Source organism: Ciconia boyciana, chromosome 1 (assembly GCF_034638445.1).
Source record: "Ciconia boyciana chromosome 1, ASM3463844v1, whole genome shotgun sequence".
Classification (NCBI taxonomy): Eukaryota; Metazoa; Chordata; class Aves; order Ciconiiformes; family Ciconiidae; genus Ciconia; species Ciconia boyciana.
In genome coordinates, this window is record NC_132934.1 from 100,314,754 (window position 1) to 100,339,639 (window position 24,886).

A 24,886-nucleotide genomic window follows, 5' to 3' on the forward strand; every position below is an offset into this window, starting at 1 on the left:
AAGCTGTATTTTCTTACTTAGGATTGCTCTGGCAACTGCTCTATGGTAACAAAATCTGTGCTTTCCAGAAGATTTTAGGAAAGTGGACCATGAAATGGTTAGCAATCTATGTATACTCCCCAGTGAATATGAATTTAATATCACTTCAAATACTCTTTCTGCTGGGCTAGGGGAAAGATTGAGAGAGGGGAAAAGTTGAGTGAGGATGAGTAACAAGAAATAGAGTCCTTGCATCAAGCCAAGTATGTGGGTTAAACTTGTGAAGACCAACAAAGCCAGGTGAGCCTGAATAAGGTAGCCATGCTACTGAAATAATGAATCACTGCTAAGCAACTAGATAATAGACTGAAGGACTGAGGAAGAACAGGAGACTCAGGATTGTGAAGTGTATACATACACTTAAAAATTTTCTTCAGAAAGTAGTAGATTTTGCAGACCTCAAACAGATGCTTAGTCAGTCTTCCCACCATGTTTCCATTTGCTACTGCAAAAAACAGTGTCCTAAAAGTTATCATGCAGAAAAATACAGTCTTAAAAAAGTTTCTCAGAGAGTACTACATCCCAATAGCATTAATTTACATTATCTTCTAATCTACATATTTTTTATCCTAGAAGTCATGCCATCCATGACTTTGATCTCCATAAAACCTAGCAAGCTTTTGCTAAGTCTGTCCTAATATAACAAACAAGGAGAATATTGTTTGCTTGTGTATTTCTAAATTACTATATAATAAGTTGAAGACTCAATTTGTGCTTGCTCCAGGAAGCTGTGGACACCTGAAACTGAGCAGTGAAAGTCACAGTAATGGCCTGTCTTTTCTGTTTGCTAGGCTTGGAGGCTGTTGATGTGCTGGTGGGAGTATTTCTGAATATTGACTCGCTAATTTAAAGACATTTCATCCATCCTCCACTCTCTGAAAGTATCAGGGGACAATAGGGCATACACTGTGTCCTCTTCCTTTGCTTTCCTGAATGCAAGGACATGCTTAGAAAACATAAGTTTGAAATAAGGTAATTTATGTTTAAAGGAAATGAGTTAGCTTAAGAGAATTGTGGACTGAGGTTATAATGGAGTTGTGGAGATACAATGGATTTTGCAGAAATGAGATGCAGCTTGTTGTTTGTGGTTTAACAGGGCATCCAGGCACGCACATGGTCACTTACAGTGGCAAGTGTACTTGCCTAGGTGACAGAAATCACATAGTTTTGGATTGCTTTTTGTTAAGAGCAACAGTAGCCTGCCTTTCAAAATGTACTGAAGTTAATTCCCCCAGAGTCAATCCATCTCTTCAGTAGCACGTGAGAGATACAAGTTGCAGTAGCATTTTTACTGTTCTGTTGCAGTTTGTCTGTGATGGTGGTGTTGCTAGTGAACAAACTGTTTAATGGAAGCCCTTTCTTTGCTTCAGACATGTTGCAGATCTTACTGGTTTCAGACACATTAAGCCACACCAACAGCACCGTCTACAGTGGAGTATAGCCCTAGATTTAGGGGAAGGTGACTCATTCATTGTACTTTTTTGTTTTATTGGTAGAGTAAAATTCAATTATTGTATGTATTTTCTTGTATGTTACTGGTCTTGGCAGAATTACAACTGCAGAGAACTGTTTACATCAGTTTTGTTCTGTATCTGTTGGTACAACTCATGTATGAAAAAGCCTTTCTGGCTTCCTTTCACATTTGATATGTAGGAGGTCTCCATTTTGTCTACTGGCTCTTTGTCAGGATCCTGATTGAAACATTTTAAATAAGCTTTGAAGTTTGATGGTAATTTGCATGAGGTTTGCATAAGTGTTCTTAGTCTTCATTAGTCAGTGCCCGAAACTCAAATATTTATCTGTATGATAGTACTCCTGCCTTTACCCTTTGCACCCCTTTCAGCCTGGATTTCAGAGGCTGGTTTCGGTGTGCAGAAGCTGTGTGGGCAGCCATTAATCAAAACTACCGTTAAACAAACTTGCCGTTTCCGCAGGGGTTGCTCTTACTGAAGGAGTAGGCAAATGCTGATGGACAAGCGAGCGTTTGAGAGAGAGAGGGTATGTGGTGACTTTGTTTTGCTAGGCCACATCGATTGCAGCAAGAGGTGGCCAACAAAGCAAGATGCCCTTTGTCGTAGGAGGAGTTTGCAGGTCTCCATGGCTCTGTTCAAATGAAGCAGTCAGAAGAGCAACTGCCCGAGCATTTTGGCAGCCTCCGATTTTAGTGCTGCTAAACCAGTTACAGTTGGCGAACTGGGTTCTGGTGGTTCTCCTGGTTACTGTTCCCAGAGAATGGGTTATCTGAAAATGTGCGTAAGATGTTTGCGTGAGTAATTGCCAGGTTCCTATCGATATTTCTTTGCAGTAGCAGCAGGTTAAGCTAGAGCTGATCTCCCGTCTGGTTTGGAGGATAAGCAGCTGAATAGGAGTTGCAAAGTCTGCATACTCCTGGACCAGCCAGGAGCTAAGGACCGGTGAAAAGCCATTAGCAGAGGTCTGACGGTGCTGGCGTGGACGGCAGCAGCGGCTTCAGCAGGGTCTGGGCTGAGGACCGGTTTTGTAAGTCGATTAATCGAGGGTCCAGCCACTGCATAATCCTGGCTTCTCTCCTGGCGAGGCAGAAGGGGCTGGAGGACAGCACAGCCTCCCACGGTAAAACAGAAACAAACCAAAAAACCCCACCAAGCCAAACCAACCGACCCCGGGACACAAGGCGGGCGGCGGCAGCGGCGGGGCCGGGCGGCGGAGCTGCCCCCCTCGGCCGCCGGGGGCGCCCCGGCCCCGCCGCCCCGCCCGCCTCCCGCCATGCGGCTGCCGTGCGCGGCGGCCCGGCTGCTGCCACCGCTCCGCCGGGCCGGGGCCGCCCTCCCGCCGCGGCGAGCGGCCGCCCGGGCCGCGGAGCAGGTGAGGCGCTGGCGGGGGGAGCGGCGCGGCTCGGGCTCGGCAGCCGGAAGCGGGCGGGAGGGGCGCTCGGCCCCTTCCTGCGCGTCCCGGGGAGGGTGCCCTGCGGCGGGCTCGGGCCCGTACAGCGCCGCGGGGGTGGTGTCCGCCGCCGCTGGGCCCTGCCCGCGCCTGCGGGAGCGGCCTGGGGCGGCGGCCCCTCCTCTCCTCTGCCCGAGAGCGGCCGCGGCGCCCGCCCGCCCGCCTGCCCGCCCGCCTGCCTGCCGGAGGGGCAGCGCGGGGGGCCGTCCGTTGAGAGCGACGCTTCCCAGTTTGAAACGGCGGCGTTGGCGGTTTGGGGTGTTTCAAGGCTCCTGCGGGCGTTTGTAGCTGCAGGAAGCGCCCCGATACCGTTTCGTGGCCAGTCAGGGTCCCGCTCCGCAACGGTTAAACCCCGGTTATAGTGCCCTTGGCCCTTCTCTGAACAGGCGCGTACATCTCTGGTGTTCGCACTCTGTACCGAAAGCCCTCGTGTCCAGTTCTGCCTTCAGTGCCGCGCCCGTCCGCGTCTGGCTGCGGGGCGGCGGCAGCTCCCTCCGTGAGGCAGGGCAGCCCTCGCGTACCGGGATCGCGTACTGCTGGAGATAGATAGAAAAATGGGACCCACAAATGCACCGCGATGTTTAATTAAGAAATGAACAGACAACAGAAGTAACTGGGAGCTTAGCAGCTCCTTCAGGTTCTAGCTTCTGTTAATTGTTTCTGTTCGGAGGGGGCCGGTGTTTGGCAGGAAAGGGAAGCAGGAGGAGGGATAGTAGGGTGGTTGGAGGGGAGGGCTGCTGCATGTCCTTAGGGAGGGAAATCCAGCAACATTTAGTGTTTCTCTTTGGGGTTTTCCTTCTGAATAGCACAAGTTTGCTTAGAAGCCAAAAGTTCTTCCCCTTCCCCCCTAAATAAAATATAAAATTTTCATAGGCTAAAAAAACCAACCAAAAAATATAGCCGATTTTTTTTTCCTAATCCCTGGAATAAAATTAGTTATTGCAGTGCTTTGTGGCTCAACTCCAGCGGACTTCCACAATTATTCAAATTAATTTCTTTATTTTAGTTAAGCACATGTGTACGTCTTGGCAGAGGTGATCATAGTGCAGGATCATAATCGCGCCTTGCTTATTTTGCTGCTGGTATATTAGAGTCCCGGGAACCACTGTGTTATTAGCATAGTGGATATGGAGGAATATTATCAGCAAGCTTTGAATGACCTCTTCACAGGCAGGGAAGAAGAGAGTGCGCTAGCTTAACTTGTTTGTTCTCTGAAATGTCTGTTACGTCTTGATCACGTGTGATGTGACCTTGATATGTGAGCATCCTAATATCACTGATACTGAGTTGATTTAAACTGATAAAAAGTTATTTTAATAATTCTAGGGAGGACTAGGGAGGGTTTCATTTGTTTGTTTTTACTGCTTTTCTTTTTCTCTCCTTTCTCTGAAGCTGGAAAATAAAACAAAAGGGAAACTTCAAAAGCAGATTTGTCAAGTCGTTCTGGATCATTTTGAGAAACAGTACACAAAGGAACTGGGAGATACATGGACCAGTGTCAGGTCTGTTGTTTTGGGGAGAGGGGGGAGGGAGAGGAGAGGTTCTGTTATTTTTTAAGTGCTTCATAAAATAACTTTGAAAAGAGTAACGGACTGTAACAACTGCTTCATTTTATCTTCAGTTTAGAACTAGCGTAAAAGTGTTAAATAACAGAAGACTAAAACTTGAAATTTTTTATTTTTTTCCTTGACGTGATTGTTTTGGACATGATGAAGTTTCTGTTCTCCTGTATGCATATGCACTGCAAGGAGGCTGCCATCTTATGTGTTTGTTGACTGTTTTGTAAAAACGTGGTCCAAAAAGTATCCCTTTATACTTAACAGCTGCTGTTAGGGGTTTTTTCTCTACAGCTTTATAGTATCTTGAGAGACTGAGACAAAGATGTTAGGAGAGAAGTACCTCCCCTGATTTCCTTCATTAGAAGAAATTTAATATTAACAACATGTACAGAAAAGGCTATCACTTAATTTGGGCCTTGATCACACAGCTGCTAAAGAACTGTCTGTGGTATTGAGAGAAGACATTTTCCCTTCCCTGCTAGCTGATGGTTGTCACTCATAGGAAAGCCAGCAGAAGAGCCCTTCTGGAGAAGTTCACTGCTTGGCTTATATACTTTTCAACAGGAATTTGAACAAAAGCAGTTGACTTTGACCTAAGGTGCGTGAGGAGTGCTCCCATGATCAGTGCCACATTACTTTGAAGGGAGAAGCATCTTACATGATCAGGGTCTTAGAAACCATGTGATTCCTCTGAGTGACCTCTTTGGTTTAGCCTGTTTGGATTAAAAAGTAGTTTAAGTGTCTCCATTGTTTAAAAAAAAAAAAAAGCATAGATGTATAGCATTAGTTTAAGTGAATCAACTTAAAAACTCTTTTAGGTTGGATCAATGTGTGTTTTTCTTCTGAGCAGCGAATATTCCTGAGGAGTATTTTTTGAGACTAAATGAAAAAATATGAGAGAAATTCAAATAGAAATGGGGGAAACCCATGTAAGAAAGGTCTGAAAAAGTGAACTGAAATACAGACAAGCGTGTTCATACCATATAAGCACTGCTATTTTACTGTCTTCCAGGAATATCTATTGGTTTAAGTTTTTTCTGGCCCAGTGTTTGCAGAACATAAAAGGAAATTTAGAAAAGAACACTTGTAAAAACTGCATTTTACAGTGTTGGCTGGAATAGCCGTTGCAAAGCCAATGTGATTCTTTTTGTTGTGGTATTTACAACTAATATTACAGTTGTTCTTTGTCCCTAGGGAAGTACTTTATAGTCAGAAAGAGCATTATGCTTCGTAATTTATAACTACTACAGTCATTTGTTAAAGAATTAGGAAAAATAGAGAACATCTTGTTTCCGAAGAATTTAGTGTTCTAAATACAATAATTAGAGAAATGGGTGGCTTGATTTCCTATTAAAATTATTATCCTGCGTACGTTTCTTAATTGTATCTAATAAAAATTATTCCTTTTTGACTGTACTAGAGTCATCCAATGGTGAGATTGTTATCCTTATATAAGAAAAGGCTTCCTACACTTTGGAAAGCTCATTTTGTTTGCCAAGTTATTAAAAAGCTTTTCCTTTTTTCAATCTAGAGATGCACTCACATACCCATTGTGCTGGCAGTACGCCGTCCTGCTTAACAAGTTCAGCCAGTCTGCTGAACTGGAGGACACCTTGCGTGCGAAGGGGTATCATCCTGCCTTTCAAGGACCTTTGCCCTATCTTCCGGCGTCACTGACGTGTTACATCAGGAGAACTCCTGAGAGATTCCCTGCACAAAAGCACCAGGCTGGTAAACTGAAAGAGTATTATCTGCTGAATGCTGCTTCGCTGTTGCCAGTGCTGGCGTTAGAAGTGAAAGATGGGGAAGACGTTTTGGATCTCTGTGCTGCACCAGGGGGTAAATCAGTAGCTATACTGCAGTGTGCCTATCCAGGTAATGTATTGAGGTGCTGTTAGAAGCAGGTCCCTGGCTCTGTGCCTGGGCTATTTCAGTTGAGCCTGTGTTCTGTACAAGATTTGGATTGGGGGCAAAAAAACAAACAACAATTCATATTCCAAGTCGTTCCGTGCTGTTTAGTAAGGTTTTTATGAAGTCTCTTTACCTAAAAGAGGATGAAAAATGCAGTAGTTATTTAAATATACTTACTGCAGACTGATGGACAAAAGTGGAGTAGCTCTATGTTTTTCTTACTCCACTGGTTCCCTTATTGTTAATTCTCAAGAAGTTACTTAAAATCGTGTAGATTTGTTGGCACAGGGAGGTAAGTAGTCTACAATCTTAGAATACTTGTACTTTTGTTCTTTTCCTCTGCTACCTCTCTGGCCAATGCTGTGCAAATAGTATAAGTAAATTTAAGTGTACTGATGTAAAATGGAGCATAACAAATTAAATGTGCAATATCTAGGCAGAGGGAGAAAGCTTATGATGAGGAATTGGTCTATATCAGTATTTAATAAGCTCTGTGTCTCAATCCACTTAGATGTTGCAGAAGGGCACTAAGATAATCACAGTGTTCAGAAGGCAACAGCAAGCAGCAGCCTGGTTCTGCCAGGCCAGGGAGTTAAAGCAAGCTGTGATTGCTGTTTCCAAGTTTATATGTTAGCTTGGGTAGTAATTGTCTCAAAATGTTCACAGAACCTTATGTTCTTACTGATTAGACCATTACTATAAACAACTGCACCTGCTGATTACAGCTGGTTCTCCCTCCCTCTTCTAGAGGAATGAGGTGATGCCAATGAGATAAACTAAATATGGATTGCCCTTTCAAAAGGTTTGGGAAAAAAAACCAAAGCAAAACACCTTTATCCCATGGCTGCTTCTGAAGATACCAAATTGTTGCTGAGAACATAGGATGTAAGAAAGTTGATTCTTAATATACCTCAGTGAATGCTAAGATGTACCGTATTGTGTGTGGCAAACATGGTGTAGGACAACCTGTGGAGACATGAAAATAGAAATTTTATTAAATTAGAAAACAGGACTAAGAGGAAAAAATACCATGCTGTGTTTCTGGTCTGGGTACCAGCAACAGCAGTGTTTCTTCTGAAGGGATAACTACTCTGGCTACATTGTTAAAAGTAAGTGCAACCAAAAGGCTTTTGTTAAAACACTTCTAGCTTAAATTTCAAATAAATAAGGGGTTAGACTGCTTGGCTTAGGATACACAAAACTGATGTTTTATTTATTTAAAAGGCAATTAATTAATAAAGGGCATGTACTTCATTTAGACAATGGGTCAAGGAGCCCAGAAAGGCACTCACTTAGCACTTGTCTTTGGATATGGATCATGTTTAAAGTTTGTTTTACTGGGGAAGTCTATTGCTACAGTAAGTATTTGCTAGTAAATATTTATGGATTGCTCTGTAGGAGCATGTTGAAATTTACTCGGGTTTATAAGCATTCAGCAGTGTTATAAAATGTGCAATAACATAAGCACATAAGGTGTAAAAACTATGGCAGTCATGGCAAAACAGTCGAACTTCTGAAATTGGTGTAACTTCTTCTATTTGTAAAAAAACAAAGCAGAAAAAACATAAAGACTTATTTTAGGGTGTTTACTTCATTTTTTTTTAATTTTCTAAGGTCAGTTTCACTGTAATGAATATGATGATTTGAGGTCAAGATGGTTGAAACAGACAATAGAATCCTTCATCCCAGATCCTTTGATTAACTTAATAATGGTCTCTAACCTGGATGGTAGACAGATTGGAGATCTTAAGCCTGAATTATATGACAAGGTAATGTTATTACTTACTAGCAAATGATATTTCTGCATTCTGCTTCTTTTTATTCCTGTGCTGCTCTCTTTTTAATTTTTTTTTTTTTTCTGGCCCCCACAAAAATATCTGACCTATCAAGGGGAACCAAGGTCATATACAGGATTTGCAGAGCCTCAGGACTCTCTTTATGAAGCCTGCTGTGCCTTTATTCATGTGTTAGATGATGTTACCCATTTAGCCTTGGTAGTGAATTCTAAAGACCTTGTAGCTGAGTTCTTTGCATGGTGTGTAATTAGGAAAGAGGGAACAAGTGAGAGCTGTTCAGGTAGAGGGTACTTTTGCAGCAGTAATTTCTTATCCCCCCACCCCCTCCCGATGACTCTGTAAAAACATCTCAAAATAGTAGATTATTTCTGCCCCTAAAATGGAAAATAAAAGGGGTGTTCTAAGTGTTCGCAAAAGTGAGTTGAGCAGGTTTTTGGCACGCAGTGTTCAGAAAGTGAATATCTTTATTGTGAATTGTCTTATTTGCTCTTATTTATTGTATAGGTACTGGTTGATGCTCCTTGTTCAAATGACAGAAGCTGGCTATTCTCTTCTGATATTCAGCAAGCTACACTTAGGCTAATACAAAGGAAGGAGTTATCGTCTCTACAATTCCAGCTGCTAAGGTGAGAAGTGCAATGGAAAGCTATTAAAGGAGCTTTTCATAATTAATAAAAACGACATGGGGGCAAGATCTGTTATGTTTAATAACCAAGACCAGGTTTCACCATTGTCACGTCCCACCTGTGGGGAGGGGGAAGTAAAATATGTCACGTTAAGGACGTGTGTCTGGCGTGTGGCTAAGGGAGAAGAGGTGGCCCTCGCGTTGAGTCACAAGGTTCAGAAAGGACCCCCTTGCTTTCTAATCTCCTTCTTAATGAGGAGTCTAGGTGCGGCTGGATGCAGTCTTAGTCTCAGACTTGGTCAATGGTTTATGTCTAAGGGTTACGAGGACGATAAGGGTAGACAGCACAGTCAGGATCTGCCTGCCAGATCCCTCTCAACCCCACTTGGGAGAGACTCAGACTCGCAAATCCCCTTGCTGTGGATTAAGGTGAAACGACACTCAAGGTCCATAAACAAACATCAGCTTTACTAAGAATGAGAAACTCCTCTATGAACAATATTCTATAACTGTTGGTTATCGCACGATTATATCGGCCTGAGCTGTGCACCTTTGCTGAAAGTAAGGTAGGCCTTTTGGTAACAAACCCTGAGAGAAAAGGGGGAGAGAAAGATAAAGAGGGAAAGAGATTGGGGTAGAAATATCACCAGTCCTGGATCCAGCGTTGGTCCTGCCAACGGGGGTGTTCAGTGTAGAAGCAGCCCCTAGGCGTGCCCCTCTTTATTGACCCCAGCCCTGGGCTTCTGGAATCTTCTTTCTTTCCGGCCTCAGGAGTGGTTGAGACACCTCTTTTTAGTAGCGTTGCACCGTTGTGTCACTTACTGCCCGACTGCGGGACAGGAGCTGAAGGAGTCCCCAGTCCCCGTGTCAGCACACGCTGGAGTCCACTCAGTTCTCTTGTCCCTGTCAGATGCAGCAAGATGAACTGGACAAGGCTGTCAGCGCAGTCCCATCTGGGTCACCAATACTGTTATCCCACAAGCATGAGGTTGTTTACCTGGTGTGCAAGATGCCAATATACATGCAGGGCAGAGGCATTTCATTTCATGTCTGCACAGAGATGAGTGCTAGGTGGTCATTCCACAAAGCTAGCACACAGTTCAGTCAGGCAGTTATACGGTCCAGTTATACATATGCATAAGTAATTACACAAAGCGGTTTTCTATTGCTCTACATTTCTCTTATTTCAACTTAAAGCTACTATTAAAGCTTTAATATTCTGTGCATGCTTGCAGGAAGTGGGGGGGGTAGCTTTCTCTGGTCTTTAATTGAGTTGGCGATCATGATCTTCCCCTGCCGTCTTAACCTTTCCCCTGGTTTCTGTAAATCTTGTAATGCCATATCCTTCCAGCCCGGCAACCTCCCTTATAACAAGATGTTTCCTTTTTATCAGTCCTTGAAGTTCTTTGCTGTAGTTTCTTCTTTGAAGGTTAGTGATTAATGAGGCCTGCATGTTCCCCTTTGGCTGATTAGCAAGTATGCGAGTATACAAGACGACTATTCAACCCATCAAGAGATGTGGTTTAACCCCAGCCGGCAACTAAGCACCACCCAGCCGCTTGCTCACTCCCCCGCCGCCCGGTGGGATTTGGGAGAGAATCGGAAGAGTAAAAGCGAGAAAACTCATGGGTTGAGATAGAGACAGTCCAAATAGGTAAAGCAAAACAAGGAATTCATTCACTCCATTATGGCTCTCGGGGCTCACAGTACAGCCATTTGGGGCTCATCCCTTCCAACCATGTGAAAAGAATATGAAGAATATGTTGTTGCAGTGCTATTTAGAATAAACAGTTGATCTAGGTTAATGTGAATATGGAAATTTATATGGGGTAATATAAGCAGTGAGGCCTAGGTCCTGTACTACCATACTGCTGTACAATCCTCTTAACTTGCTTATTCGCATATATGTCCATTTTCAGATGACTCGGAACAGTCTGGTACCATATCAAAATATTTTTGGTGGGCACAGCTAAAATGGTTTCAGATATAGTCCTTTAGCAAGCAAAAACTGAAGCAAAAACACACATACAATTTTTAATAGTGTTTTTTTTAACTATCTGTGAAAGTAGTCTATAAACCTGCCAAGCTGGGCATTCTTCCCCAAACTCTTGTTGTTGTTGTTTCACAGAATTGTCCCTTACAGTGCTTTGTTACAGTCTTTTTGATAACTGAGCTGTAAGTCAGGACTGGTTACCAACCATCACTTAGGTCATTAGTTAATGCTGCTTCAGAATTTGCTTTCTGGGCTGTTTATATGAAGAGATTGAGTCCACTATTGCACATTCTTACATGCTGCTTGAATTTAATACCCATTTGACTATTTGTAGCACAGAAAGACTACTGATCATAATTGATAGGGTAAAAAGGGAAAAGAATGTGGGGTTTGGTGGGGGAGAGAGGCTTGCTTGTTTGTTTATTTTTCAAGAACATCCACACAATAATCCAAATCAAGGTTATCATGTATTACACTTTTTAATGATACCAGCTATAGGCTAGCATTTGTGAAGCATTTCAAACTCTACAGTTTTTCTTACTGGGCAAAAAAAAAAGTGACTTCCCAATAATACCTTCTAGACTTGAGTGTTTTTTGCAAAGTAACAGTCATGCCTGAAGTCCATCTGTCAAAGCAAATTGAGGGGAAAATAACATATTATAAAAAAGAAAAAGAAAGTTTTTTATGGAAAGTTCCCACTGCGGCAGTTCAAGATAGTTTTGCATGACTTCCAGTTGAAAAAGGCCTAGCAGAAGCCTATGATTTATAACAGAAATATGAGTATCTTATTGCAGTAATGCATCATGTCACCCATTTCCTTTGAAGAAATCAATCACATTTAAAACACTGACCTGTTTCAGTTCTCCCTTTTCAATATTTGACATATAAAATCCAATTTATGAACCCCTACCAAAAGAAAGCATATATCATGCAGAGAAATTTTGAGAATTTGCATAAATCACTCCAGATTGTAATCCTGAAGTGGAGAACTCATGACAGCAGGAACCTTGTTTTTTAAAAAAGGAGACATTCCTGTCAGCCCAAATAAGATTTAATTGAATTATTCCTAAATCAAGAAGAGAACTTTGCGTCTGTTGAAAGTATGCTTTACTATAGCAACAGCACTAAGAATTAGATTTGTAAGGAAAAAATACTTTTGATATGTAAATTGAAATAAAAGGATGGTAATTTCAATTTCATTGCTCAACATAGGTCTGAGTAGTTCTGTAGATTGACCAATCTATTGTTATGTGCACTGGAGTTTTTTTTGTCTTTTAAAAGATTTTGGAGCATATGAAATAAATTGTTAGACTCAAGAGTTAGAGATTACAAGCGTTATTGGGTAAAATATTTGACATATGCTTAGTAAATGGTATAGCTGTCCACTGTATTTTTATTCTTCCTTTTATCTGATCACTTTAGAATGAATTTCCAATAATAAAGGCGTCTCGGATCCCGTGTGAAAAGGAAAAAGGAAATTATAAAATGACACCAGGAAAGGCTAAATGATTCATGCAAGTGCATTAGAAGTTTAGTGAAACTAAAATTGTGGAATGCTACCCTATTCAAGCCTTTGTTTTATGGCTAGGGTGCATAATTATAAATAAAAAATCGAGTTCGAATCCCATCTCTGATACTTCTAGTAATATTCAGGAAGGCTGAACCTACATTAATCCAGCTGTACTACATCTTATGTGACTCAGCTCATGCAGAGCTACCTCTGGCTTATCTATTCCGATTACCTGGTGCTTTATGCTCGTCGGGGTTTCTCACCTTGGTTCCTGTATCTGTAAAACAAAAACAAGTGTAAAGCTGTATCCCAGCAATTTTGTTGAGAGTAGTGTAAGAAATATTGTGTGATTTGAAGATGAAGCTTAAACTACAAGGACCAAGCATTATTTCAGTTTAGCAGTAGTATTAAGTATAAGGATAACACACAAATGAGAAGAATGAAATGCAAAGTGGAGTTCTATTTTCATTTCTATCAAGTGACACTGAGCCCAAAATTTGAGATTCTCTCTTTCTTAATTAAGGAAATGATCCTCCTGTAATCCTGTAAGTTTCTGGGTTTGGTCATCTTGGGTTTTGGGTTTTTTTGTTTGGTTTTTTTTTTGGTTTTTGGGGGTTTTTTTTAGCAGATCCGCTTGGGGAGAAGCTGGGGACATCAGAGAGGAAGTGAAGAACGAAAAGTATTTTTTGCAGTACAGTGTAATTTATGAAGTACATAGAGGCTTCAGAGAATTGAAGATCTGGAAGAAGTGTTGAAACTGATGCAATGATCTTCCTACTCCAGTCTGAATAAAAATCTGAAATGTAAATAAGTGGCATAAATGCTGAACAGCAAATTTTATAAGCAGTGAGAGCACCACTGATTTGAAGGAAATTGAGATTGTAATGATTGTTAATACCAAAACCAAAGCATCCCTGCTGAGTGCTATAATACAAGAACACACTGCAAATCTTGTTATTATTTGGAGTGTTCATGCAGAAAACAAATTGCAAAGTGAGGAAGGAATGTTCATTTCCTGATACGGAATGCTAGCGCACAATGCAGTGGTTCCCGTAAGTGAATTTACTAATGTTATCAGTTCTCAGATAGAAATTAAATTTTGGGTTAAGCTCGAGTGCATAATAACTTAATGGTGAAACTGTTAGGGATGTTGTAATTATTCCTAGACCAGTTGCTGCAGCTGAAAGAAACTGCGTTAGGGTTCAGCTGAAAATAAACCCTACAAGATACAATTTAGAAAATGCGGTAAAGGCATTCAGACTACTGTAACTCTTCTACATGCAACATCTCTCAGTAATTAAACAGCTCTAATTGGTGTTTAATAGAGTTCTGGTCCACAGGAGCTCAGACTAACTTTAAAAGACACATATTGGCTGACTAATTCCTTTTTCACCTCTTTTTCTCCCTAATAGTTAGCTACAAGGGAGATTGTTTTGAATACCTAAGACACACACATGCGAAGTTAAGAGGTTTGGGGAATTCAGGGTGCATGAGAAGTTTGAAGTGTGCTTTGGATTACTGGTGGCAAAATAAGCCATACAAAATGCTCATTTTCCTAGTTGATCTCTTTTGAGTTGTATGTATTCTCATTTTTCAGAACTCAGGATGAAGCATTAAACTTGGCTTGAGAAATCCAGAAAAGCCTTTATTCTTCCTAGTTAATGAAATGTTTGAACCCCTATTTTGCTTTTAAATATGATTTTTAAGGAACTGTGTCTGGTTCTGTATAACATATGTATCTCCTCTTACAAACCCTACGGAAGTCGAGCACAATAGTGAGATAAAATGAATGTTTCCTTCTGTACAAAGAACTTTTTTGCTTTGGATATCAATCTTAACATGATATTTGAAATTGCTGAACTTTTTCCAGAAAAGGTTACCAGAAGCTTTGAGGGTTTGTTTGGGTTTTTTTTCTTTCTTATTGAATAGTTTGGGAGGTAGGAGGGTTGTGTATATGCTTTTACAAATAAGGAAAAATTAAAAAAACCCTCAACCCAAATATTCTGAACCTATTTTTCTGAATTAAAGGGTACTTAAACCATTAGTTAATGTCATATGTAAGTAACCAGGTGTTGTGCAAGTGGCTTCATAAAGCTCTTGATCTGTGTTTGTCTTGCTGCTTCAGTCCCAGAGCAGACACTGCTGATCACACAGCCACTTTGTATGGTGGTTTACCAATCTGCACACATGGGAAGTAAAATGAGATTGACATTTTCCCTTAAGTCATCAGGTAGAATTGGCAACGTAAGTCTCTGAAGGCTAATCTACATGCCACAGGACCTGCTTTATTTTCTCCAGTCCAGACCTTTGAAGATGTATCTTACTTGAATGTTAAATGAATGAATGTTAAACTTGAATGAATATTAAAGCTTTTGGTGAAAACATAGGACACAGATAAAACAAACCTTAAGTTACAAGCTGCTCTGTCTTCTCTGGTATGTGAAAATTAGTGACATGGTTTCATAGAATACATATAGTCATACATTTATTTGTTGAAGAAGATGGTGGGTCTTTTTCACATGGTGTGTAGTAAATACTGTGATGTAGTGGAAAAATCCTGATACTCCTCCTCCTGCATTCAGTGTCGCCTCTGTGTTTTCACTGAAATGTAGTTTTCCACATGTACCTAGAAGAGGAATTGTGTGCTCTTAATTGTGGGGGTTTTTTGTTGTTGTAGAGTGAAGGCAAAAATTGTTTTTTATAAATATACCATCATATATTTAGCATATGTTACCACTGTACCATTTCTGCTTTGATTAAGACAAAAGCCTTTATAGCACATGGGCATGTAATGATGAAGTAAAAAGGAAGATACCTGCAATTAGCTAGTTGTCCTGTCCAGGCAAAGTGATACAGTTTTGTTTGTGATTTGCTACTGATGAAAAAAATCTCAGCTTTTAATGTTCATTGCAAAGGCAAGGAGAGCCAGTGACTTGAGCCTTTAAAAAAATTTACCATTGTAGAAGTTGCTTGAGTTTTGGTGTCAGGCATTAAAAGGATGGCAAGGCTGAATGTCGTGGGGGAAGGAGAAGCACAAGGGAGTCTCTTAACAAATACGGCAGCCGTCTTGTGCCACAGATTTCCGTGTCAGCGTGTGCTGGACTCCTGCGCAGGAGCTCCCTCAGGGACATTTTGGAGTGACCTGAGGGAGTTCTGAACCACGGCACCGGAGGGGGAGAGGTGAGCTGAGGGAGGAAGTGAAGTGGGTGCCGTTTTCCGTGGGGAAGGGCAAGAACACCTTGGAAGGATGGGAAAACTGCACTGAGGGTTGCTTCTCTGGACTGTTTTCATCTCTTTCCCTGGAATTTTTCCTCTTGCTCCTCTGTAGCTGACCATTTAATCCACTCGTTATCCATAACCATCTAGTCAGTTAGCTCCGGTGGGAATTTGTTAAATTGCAACTGTTGGACCAACAAATCTTCTGTGGGTTTTGGGGATGGTTCCTTCTTTAACCATTTTCCATCTCTGAAAAGCTGAATAGTTTATATAGACTGCTGCCCCCAGGCTCCAAATTGGGCATGCTGTTCAGGGTGTCTTGCTGTGCAAACCGTGTTCCCACTCTGTGCATCCTTGCCGCTCGGGATGAAAATGGTGAGACAGCTGCTGACCGGACAGCGAGCCTTTATTTTTTGTTCTAATTTCTTATGCTTAAATGTGGCATGTTTGTGCTGTGCCATTCCCCAAAACACTGTTGGTTAAATTGCTGGAGGTATGAGTCATTTTACTGAGTTCTTTAGACTCATGGTTAGTTTGAATTTCTTCACAAAGAGCGAGTGCTGGGGCCATTGTTGTGGCTCCATGTTGTCTTCCATCAGAGATGTTAAAATAAATAGCTTCGGATTTTAAGTACTGCCTGGTTCCTTAAGCCTTTGGCAGTGCACTGTGAGTAGCTTACAGATCAAGTCCCTTATGATACGTTGCAAAACAAATTTTATTGAATTAATAAATAACTGCATGAATAAACAACTAAGCTACCCAGCTGCTAGGAAGTTGTTTTGGGATCACAGATTTAAATTCAGACACAAATTTTGCTTTAATTCCACCTTCAGTCCTTTCTATGTGTGTGTGCGTTTCATAAGCTGTAAGGAAAAACACTAACTCTAAAGCTGTGTGGCAAAGTCTGTAGTGGGCTTCAAAGGTCTTTCGTTCTCTATCTGAGAAGGTTTTGCTTGGGCTATATATGTTTTTCTTCTTGTAAATAATACGTTTAAGTTGGGAAGAGGGATGGACCTCTGAGTGTATAAGGTAAGAAGGTAATTCTGGGGTGACTAAAACGGTGGAAGGATTGATGGTTTGTCACAGCAGAAGTGGACTACCAGCTAGAAACCACCTTGCTGTTAGTGATGCTGAGCATGTGGAAACCCCGCATGTGAGCGTGCAAGGCAGCTGCACATTGAGAGTGGAAGCAAAATGCTCGAGCCTTGCATTGGCACTTGTGTCTCTTAAATCTGAGAATGGGAAATAAACCAATCTGTTACCATTACAAGGGCACTGCAGTTCTGGTATTGCGAAGGATATCTCATAGCCCTCTGTTAACAGGATGAGTATTTCAGAAGTCAACGTGCATTAGAGGAGAAAGCTCAATAATGTTAAACTGAAGGTTCAGTCTTTGCTTTAGAAGAATTTAAAATTGTTTGCTATAGAAATTTATTTATCAGAATTGTCGGGACAAATTTTTTGCTAGAGCAGAACAGGGTGGGGTTTTCGGGTTTGTGGTGTTTGGTTGTTGGGGTGGTTTTTTGGTGGCTGTGTCTACTTTTATTTATAGTTCAATCTAATGCTGAAAAAAAGCAGTTCACGTCACGTTTCTCCTGTTGCTACCGTATTGAACTGCTGTGTCTCTCCACAGTAACAAAGCTTACTTAGAGAGGAGCAGAGGTACATGCTTGGGGTATGGAGAGAAATACTTGAACTAGTGTCTCTGTCTCCTGTGCACCTTTGTCACTGCCCATCATTAAGTATTAAAAAAAATGGTATTTTGACGCAGGACAAATTTCCTTATCATTTTGACTCGGTTTGGAGGGGGGGAAAAAAAAAAGAAAAAAAACCTTTAACATGTAGGCCATATTACCACAATGTATCTGAAGTCTTGTAAGAGAAAGAAGGAAATATGTGATAACTTTAGTCAATAAAAGAATAGGATTGAGGATAAAAGCAAATGCATCTTGAGATGCTTTGTTTCTTGAATAGATTGTAAAAGGATTGGCAGTTTTTATTCTGATTAAACATTATCTTGCATATTGAGCAGAAATACGTCCCAGTTGCCAAAAGATGGCACTGTTGAAGTGTTGTATTATTTTAAAATTGCCCTAAAATATATGTAATCTTTTTACTTTAATACTGAAAATGGTTGAATGTTTAACATAATTAATGCTGACCCTTCCAATGGCATGCAACCTAAACCCAAGCACAGGAGGAGTAGGCTGGACATGCAGGTGCTACCTATAGTATGAAATATATATTTATTGTCTGCCTATTTTTAAAGGATGTTTGAGACACTAAGATTTTTAGAATGAACAAAATGTCAGCCTATCATGTTTAATTTTCTATAAGTGTGAAAAATCCTCTTTTTGGGTTCTGGCTAACTACGTTTTAGTTGCATGTAAGAGTTTTTTAGTTTTAGAGTTGTCATGTGGCTCTAGAGCGGTCTTTTTTTCTTGAGATATTAAATAATAATACTGCTATGTTTTCCCTAATTTATTGTTAACGTCTTCTCCATTGTTAGATTTAAAGTAAATCTAGAGAAATAAACTAAATAAAACTGCTTTGAAATAATATATTTCTTTAAAAAAAATCTTATCCAATACTCCTGTAATACGAGGGGTTAGGATAGATTAATGCATCTTCTGTACCTCTTACTTCCATAGTACAATACATGCTATTGAACCTGTATCCAAAGACAGATCCTGCAAAAATATGAAGTATTGCTAATACTTTCTAAAATTATTTTTTTAAAAAAAAAAACCTAATTCATTTAGAATGAGGAGGGGAGCAATCTGCATGTGTTAAATTGTTTTAGAGTACTTCCTGAATGGGATGGACATCAACCACTCTTTTGTTTGGATTACAGATGTGTCTTGCACTTAAGTGCCAGAAAGATTTAAGTGCTGATTCAGTGGCTATAAAGTGATAATGTCAGGAGTTTAAAGCAAGTGTGGAGAAGCATCAGGCAAGTTTCTACAGAATGATGTGCCAGCGGATCTCACTGTATCCTGCAGTTTTCCAGCTATTGTAATTCCAAGCTATTGATGATTTGAAAATATCATTAAAATTTTGGACTATTTGATATCACTAAAGTCTCCTAAATTGTGATATGCTGATATGTACTAAAGTTGTGTTCAGAACCCCAGAAAAGAGCTGACTTTTTTTTTCTTTAGTTTAGCATGTATGTCGTCTTGTAACAAACATGCAATAGTACTTGCAGTTCTAGAATGTAATTACTTCTTTTTCATACTGTTTTTATATCATCTCCTGGAAGAACTAACCTTGGCGATCTTGTATACAGGCCTTACATGGTAAATAGGGCACGTTAATGGATTGTTGTGCATTTCACCAATTTTAGTCTTTTCTGCTATGCCTTGACTATCTTATGGTACTAAAACAATAACCTCACACTTCTGCAGTGGTGTGGTATGATAGCATGCAACGTAAAAGCTGGAGTTACACATCGCCTGCAACAGTGGTGCTTCTTCTTGAGGGTCTTAATTGCAAGTACTAAGGGGTTGTCATGTTATTAAACCAAAAATGTCTGTAGGGAAAGGTGAACAAGTCATGAGGCTCCAGGAAAAGTTTCCTGTGCTTTTAATGTGTATTCTTATGTTTCTCCATATGAAGCTTGACACTTTGCAGTATTAGTGCCTGTAACATGTAAAATTCATTATGGTAAATGTATATATCTGAATTTAAAATTACGAAATTAAGTATAACTAGATCTATATTTAAACTGAAAGTTTTAGTTCTTTAATAAACATGAAGGTCATCTGTACCACTAAGAGAAAAATAACTGCAGATTAATCACCTTTAAGTAATGTATTTTATTTTTTAACAATGTATTACAATAAGAAGGTGGTGAAAAAATATTTTAGGGTCTTCTGCCCTAGCATCCTTTTTAATCATTCCAGATTTGGAGCCCATTTTTGGAAGTTACAAAGTACCTTATAACAGGCACCAAATTCCTTCAGCTAAGAGTTGAGCTTTCGGTAAGGATTTGGGGGATAATCAAGATGCCTAACGTAGGAGGAATCTTACATTCTTAGATGGTGGAGTCATAGTAGCAGTGGGGGTTCTGCCAGATGTCTGAGTTATGCTCCAGCTCTGACCTATCCCTTGGATAAGCTTGTTTCCCTCCATTGATTATAGAGGAAAAGTAGTTTCTTAAATTTATTTGAAGAAATTTTCTTATGAATGAATTCTCTGTCACACTGATGACGAGGGGACCAAACTCCCTGAATCTGCTTAGCCCAGCACAGTATCACCCTGTGACTTTGAGCCCGGCACTTCTTCACTTTGAATTTTGCAGCTCAGTGCAGGTTTATCAAAAGCCAAGCACGGCTTAATCGGGGATGGCGGTCGGTTGACTTTGAACAGAGCCACTGAAACAATTGTTGCTGAACTTGTCAAGATGGATAGATACATTGATTAACCTTGCAGTGTAACGTAATCCTCCTTAGATACTTTAATTCATGACTTAGGTTCAGAATAAAGATAACCGCACTGAGCAGCGTGACCTTTTTGGGTCATGGGCTAGTGAAGATTCCCAAGCTGAGGAGGCTTAGAGTTAGGGGGGGGTTGATGTGAGATTGTCAGGATTTTGTGCAGAAGCCTGTGCTGCTCTTCCCTCTGAATCACTGTCCCAGTGACTCAGTTGTAGGAGCATGGTGCCTTTGAAAGTGTTGTCTTGAATGGGTTACCTTATATATGGTAAGAAAAGGACGGTTAGCAAGTGTCCAGGCTTTTAACCCTGTAAGCTGTAGCTTATCTACTTTTTTGGTATTTACCTTTACCTTTGGTATTTACCTTTACCTTTTACCTTTTCTGCCTTTACATGGTAAAAATATTTTCTCACTTGTTTAAATGTTCATGTAATATGCATCTTATAGGTAGGAAAGCAGTTGCTGTTATCTGCTTCTATGAGTAAAGTTATCAGGTATGCTAAAAGTACATCTTGATTGTCATGCAAAAAACACTTTCACATTTCCAAGCCAACTAGCTGCCCTCTCATGGCTTGGCATTCCTGTATGCATGGAAAAGATGTAGCTGGAGGGGAAAATTCTGTGAAAATGAGTAAAGTAGGTGGTTTCTAATAGTACTGTGAAGATCTGTTCAACTTTGAGAGCCCATTTAGACTTCAGCCCTGTTCTCTTTGAGTCCTAATGTGAAAGCTAGAAAGCAAGCAACTCTTACATGGGGGAAAATCCTTTTATGTTTTCCAGAACTGGTATGAGGCCAAGGAGATAATGGATCAGTGTGTGGTTCTCTTGCTGGCTTGTTGTTCATGAGAAGGGAAGGCTGTACATTCCTGCTCTGCTTTATGGTACTTACGTTCCGTACATCTGGGCGCACTGTGGTTGCTTAGCCAGGCCAGAGAGCAGCAGCATAAGCCCTGCCCTTTTAAATGCACAGCTGCAGCTACGGCAGGATGGCTACAAGCAAGGAAGGTAGCTGGAGAGACAGTGGAGACGGCTTAGGGCCTCGGGTCCACTACTGGTGCTTTTGTAGCCTACTAAGGAGCATATGTGTGTTGGGATGCAGAGGGCTAGAAGGATGAATATCTGGAGCTGGGCAGTTCAAATGCATGCTGGTAACTGCAGAATTTTAGAAAATAAGATCTCAAAGGGACGTTGGGATGACACCTGCTCTGTTTTACTGTCTCAAGGTGGCGTTGTAAATGTCGTCCTGCATCAGCCTGTGTCTAAAACATTCTTAAATATTTTTGCAGACTCTGAAAAGCTACTCGGAGGTGTGAGATAAGCTTGCCGTTTTGTGATAGCTTTAGCTAGTTTTGGAAGTATCCTAGAATGAGTCCATCAGGCCCAGTTAATTTGAAAGTATTTAGACTACCTAAGTATGCTGTAACCTGTTCTTTACCTATAACAGGCTGAACTTGAACTGCTCACTCAGGCTAAATGTGCTAGCCATCTGCTCACTCTCCATCTTTTTACTGAAGACTGATACAACAATGGCATTAACCACTGATTTTTCTTTGAGCATCTTCAGTTGAGAGAGCTCTGTTCTTTTATGCTAACTAAAATTGGAGTAGTATAGACTCCAGTAAAAATATGTACTTGGTTTGCTGATTAACATAACCAAGACTCACAGAAGAGATGAGCAAGATAACATGTACACTGCCCAGAGAAAGAGATTGGGTATAATATGCAGGAGTTTTCACCTGGGAAGGGGACCAGAGTTGTATTATCTATGTCTGAAACAGTCATTTGTCCTCGTGCTTCCTTATTTCAGACAGGACTTTCAGAGTAGCTTTGATCTGTGATCTGCTTTGATCCTGCTTGTGATGAGGCTTTTCTTTATCAATTCTTTTCCTGAAAAGACCCAATCCCGTTAAAAGGACTTGTCTTTTTCCCCTTATATTTTCTTCTTTCCTTTCTCAACTGTTTCTGTTCAGTTATCACCCTTAGCAAGTCCTCAGCTTGTCTCTGGAGGAATTGCTGTTTCAATGGCATTGTGTTTGTTTATCTGGGCTTGGGATCAGGCTCACTGCATTTGGGGGCTGCTCACCTCATCTGGTTTGAGGATATGAGTTTTTTTCTTGGGGTTTTTTCTTCTTTTTATTTTTCCCTGTAGATCTGGGGGGGGAAGTCAGTGCAGTATTGTCAGTAATATCTACCAATCTAAGATTATTCAGTGTCTTCCCATACAGCATGGCTCTGTGGGTTATTGTGCTCTACGAGTCCATGCTTCCAGTATCTGCCCTGCCCATGTGCACCTGCTAAATTCCCAGTGAGACACTTGGAGTCCCCTGAGCACCTACCTTGTTGTCTGTCTGATATTCGTAAGTGGAGTAACAGCATTCACCTCTTCAGATTCTCTTGTTTTTAAACAAAATAAGTTTTGTTTAGGGAACAATTGTATTTTAATGTGGTATTTGCTTCAGCCCAATCATATCTGTTTTCCAGAAGCAGTGAGGTGATCTGTTTGAATACTAACTTAAAACTCAGTCTTTGAGCCATTATGTCCTTGAAGGCTCCGACGTGTATGATTAAAAGGGATTACCTTAAGAGAGCATTTTAATAGCAAATGAGCTTTTAGTGTAGCTTCCTCTTTCAGTTATGTAGTGGCACCAGATTTGAAGAATGCTCTTCTGTGGTGCAAGATTTGGGGTTTTTCTCCTTATTCTTTTAATTTGCAATAGGTGAATATAGATTGCATATCTCATTTGTGTACTCTCATAGGTTATATTTCATCTGTCTGAAAAAGGACCTTGCAGATCTGCTTTAATGGAAAGTAAACAGTCTGTTTAAACTCAGTTTCAGTGGGGAAGCGAAAAAAGCTCTGTTCTGTCCATCTACCAGTAGTCATGAAGCTTTCAGGATACTTGAACTCTTAAGCCGCTATTTTGCCTTTGTTGAGTCAAAATTTGTCAACAGGTTAATAGGTGAAGGGCACATAAACAGACAATATGATCCGATAAGTCCTATTTCCTTAGAAAATCAGGTTGAAAAGTAGTGGCTCAGTGAAACCCGTGAGTCCTCCTACCGGCTAAATAAGTTGCAGACTTTGCAGAAATGTTTGTAAAATTACAGCCCAGTAATTAGTTCAGGCTATTACTGCAACTGCACATTCTGATATTTGTTCATGCAAGCAGCTAGCTAAGTATCTAACTAGCACTTTTGATGTGGTGTAGCCCATTTTGTATGCACGGTTGCAGCATTTTCACAGTTGTGCTGCACATATAAATGTTTGAAGTATATTCTGCAACTCTGAATGGATGCTGCTTTCTACTTGTCACTGTTGTATTAAAAACCTTCAGTTAACTGAGAATACATTAATAAATGAGAAAGCAAAACTGTGTTGCAGGTAGTTTCCTGAACTGTCAGTTATATACTGTTAAGACGTTTTCATGATGTTATTTTTCTCATATTTATTTATACCTATTTATAACTCCAGATTTGTAAGTCTTTACATGTTCCCCCACCCCCAGTATGTCACTTCTTGTGTTGAAATTTTTTTTCGTTATTTGCAGGTCTGCTATTAAAGCATTGCGTCCTGGTGGATCCTTGGTGTATTCTACATGCACTCTCTCAAAGGCAGAAAACAGCAATGTAATAAATCTCATTCTAAATTCCTGCAGTAATGTTATGCCTGTAGACATAAGTGAAATGGCCAAAGCTGTTTCTCAGGAATTCACTTTTCTCAGTGGTATGCAACAGCACGAACTTCTGGTTCTCCCGGAGAAAGGGAGAGCGTGGGGTCCAATGTACGTAGCTAAATTAAAGAAAATGTAGTCCATTGGATCTCTGTTATTTTTTTTTATAAGGGATATGTGATAAATTAATATTTATTTCTAACATAGTATGTGTATATGAACATGTCCAAGGCAACTGAACTTAGAGCATTGCAGTTTTGTATCAGCTGCTGCCTAATAAACAGGAAGCTAGACACTTAACTTAGTTTAGCTGAAAATACAGAATGTGCCTTCTAATGGGGACTTGTGGGCCTCTGTGAAGTCCTTAGAAAGTCAAGGGAGCTTTGTATTATTTCAAGGTGATGCTCTTAAATGGATTTGTATCCTAGAATAGAGGCCTAACGCGGTGGGTTTTTGCACTATTTTTTGGTTGGTTGGTTTGTTTGTTTTATTTACTAATTTGGTTTTAATACCGCATATTTTAAAATAAATGGTTTCAATGGTCCGAAGTCATGGAAATACTGCATTCTCTCTCAAACACATCTAGAGATCTGTTTTCCTGTAAGAACTGATTTGTATGCAGAGTCTGTCATCTTAAGCGCCGACTATTCCAAGCACTGGCAAAACAGGTTTCATATTTGCCAAGTTGTTTACTGGTTAAAAACTGTCTTTTGTTTACAGTGGCAAAGGTCAGCAGCTATATCAACACCAGCTTTTTCTGTTTTCATTTTTTTTATATTTTTCAGCTTACAAAAATATAAACTGAAAGAGTAAATTATGTTGAAATGTCCTTAAAACAGTAGATTTAGATGTGTTTAGCTTTGGTACTCAGTTTGTGGCATAATGCAGTATATCCAGCAGGCTCTAGAGCACATATTTGAAACAGAAGCAGAATGATTAATAACTGCAATAATGGCACAGTATTCAGAGAGTTTTCTTATATAATTACAGTCATGACGAGCAAAACAGACAATCTGCAGAAGTGGCTTATCCACCAAGTTAAGAAATGTTACATGAATTCGTGATGTCATATCTGTGGTGTGTAAGGAAAGAGGGTCCCAGTGAGAATATGTATCGATGCTGTCTTTAGGTTCCCTCAATTCTGCTCCACAATGCTATTGGATAAATGTAAAGACCTACGTGAACATGTTCATGGGTACGCACATGCA

General features: G+C 40.4%; 1 protein-coding gene across 3 annotated transcripts in view; it reads left to right on the top strand.

The window, feature by feature from the left end:
• Window positions 1-2,759: 2,759 nt before the first annotated feature.
• The window catches only part of NSUN3 (NOP2/Sun RNA methyltransferase 3), a 38,175-nt gene continuing 16,048 nt past the window's right edge, over window positions 2,760-24,886 (top strand). For 2 of the 3 annotated variants that reach the window (XM_072885182.1, XM_072885190.1), the window contains exons 1-6: window positions 2,760-2,883; window positions 4,354-4,463; window positions 6,052-6,395; window positions 8,046-8,200; window positions 8,732-8,853; window positions 23,556-23,634. In XM_072885182.1, the coding sequence (XP_072741283.1) occupies window positions 2,785-2,883; window positions 4,354-4,463; window positions 6,052-6,395; window positions 8,046-8,200; window positions 8,732-8,853; window positions 23,556-23,634 (909 nt within the window). In that variant the 5' untranslated portion in view covers window positions 2,760-2,784. Of the gene's footprint in view, window positions 2,884-4,353; window positions 4,464-6,051; window positions 6,396-8,045; window positions 8,201-8,731; window positions 8,854-23,555; window positions 24,223-24,886 lie in introns of those variants that run through there. The other variant, XM_072885173.1, reaches the window with a different exon arrangement.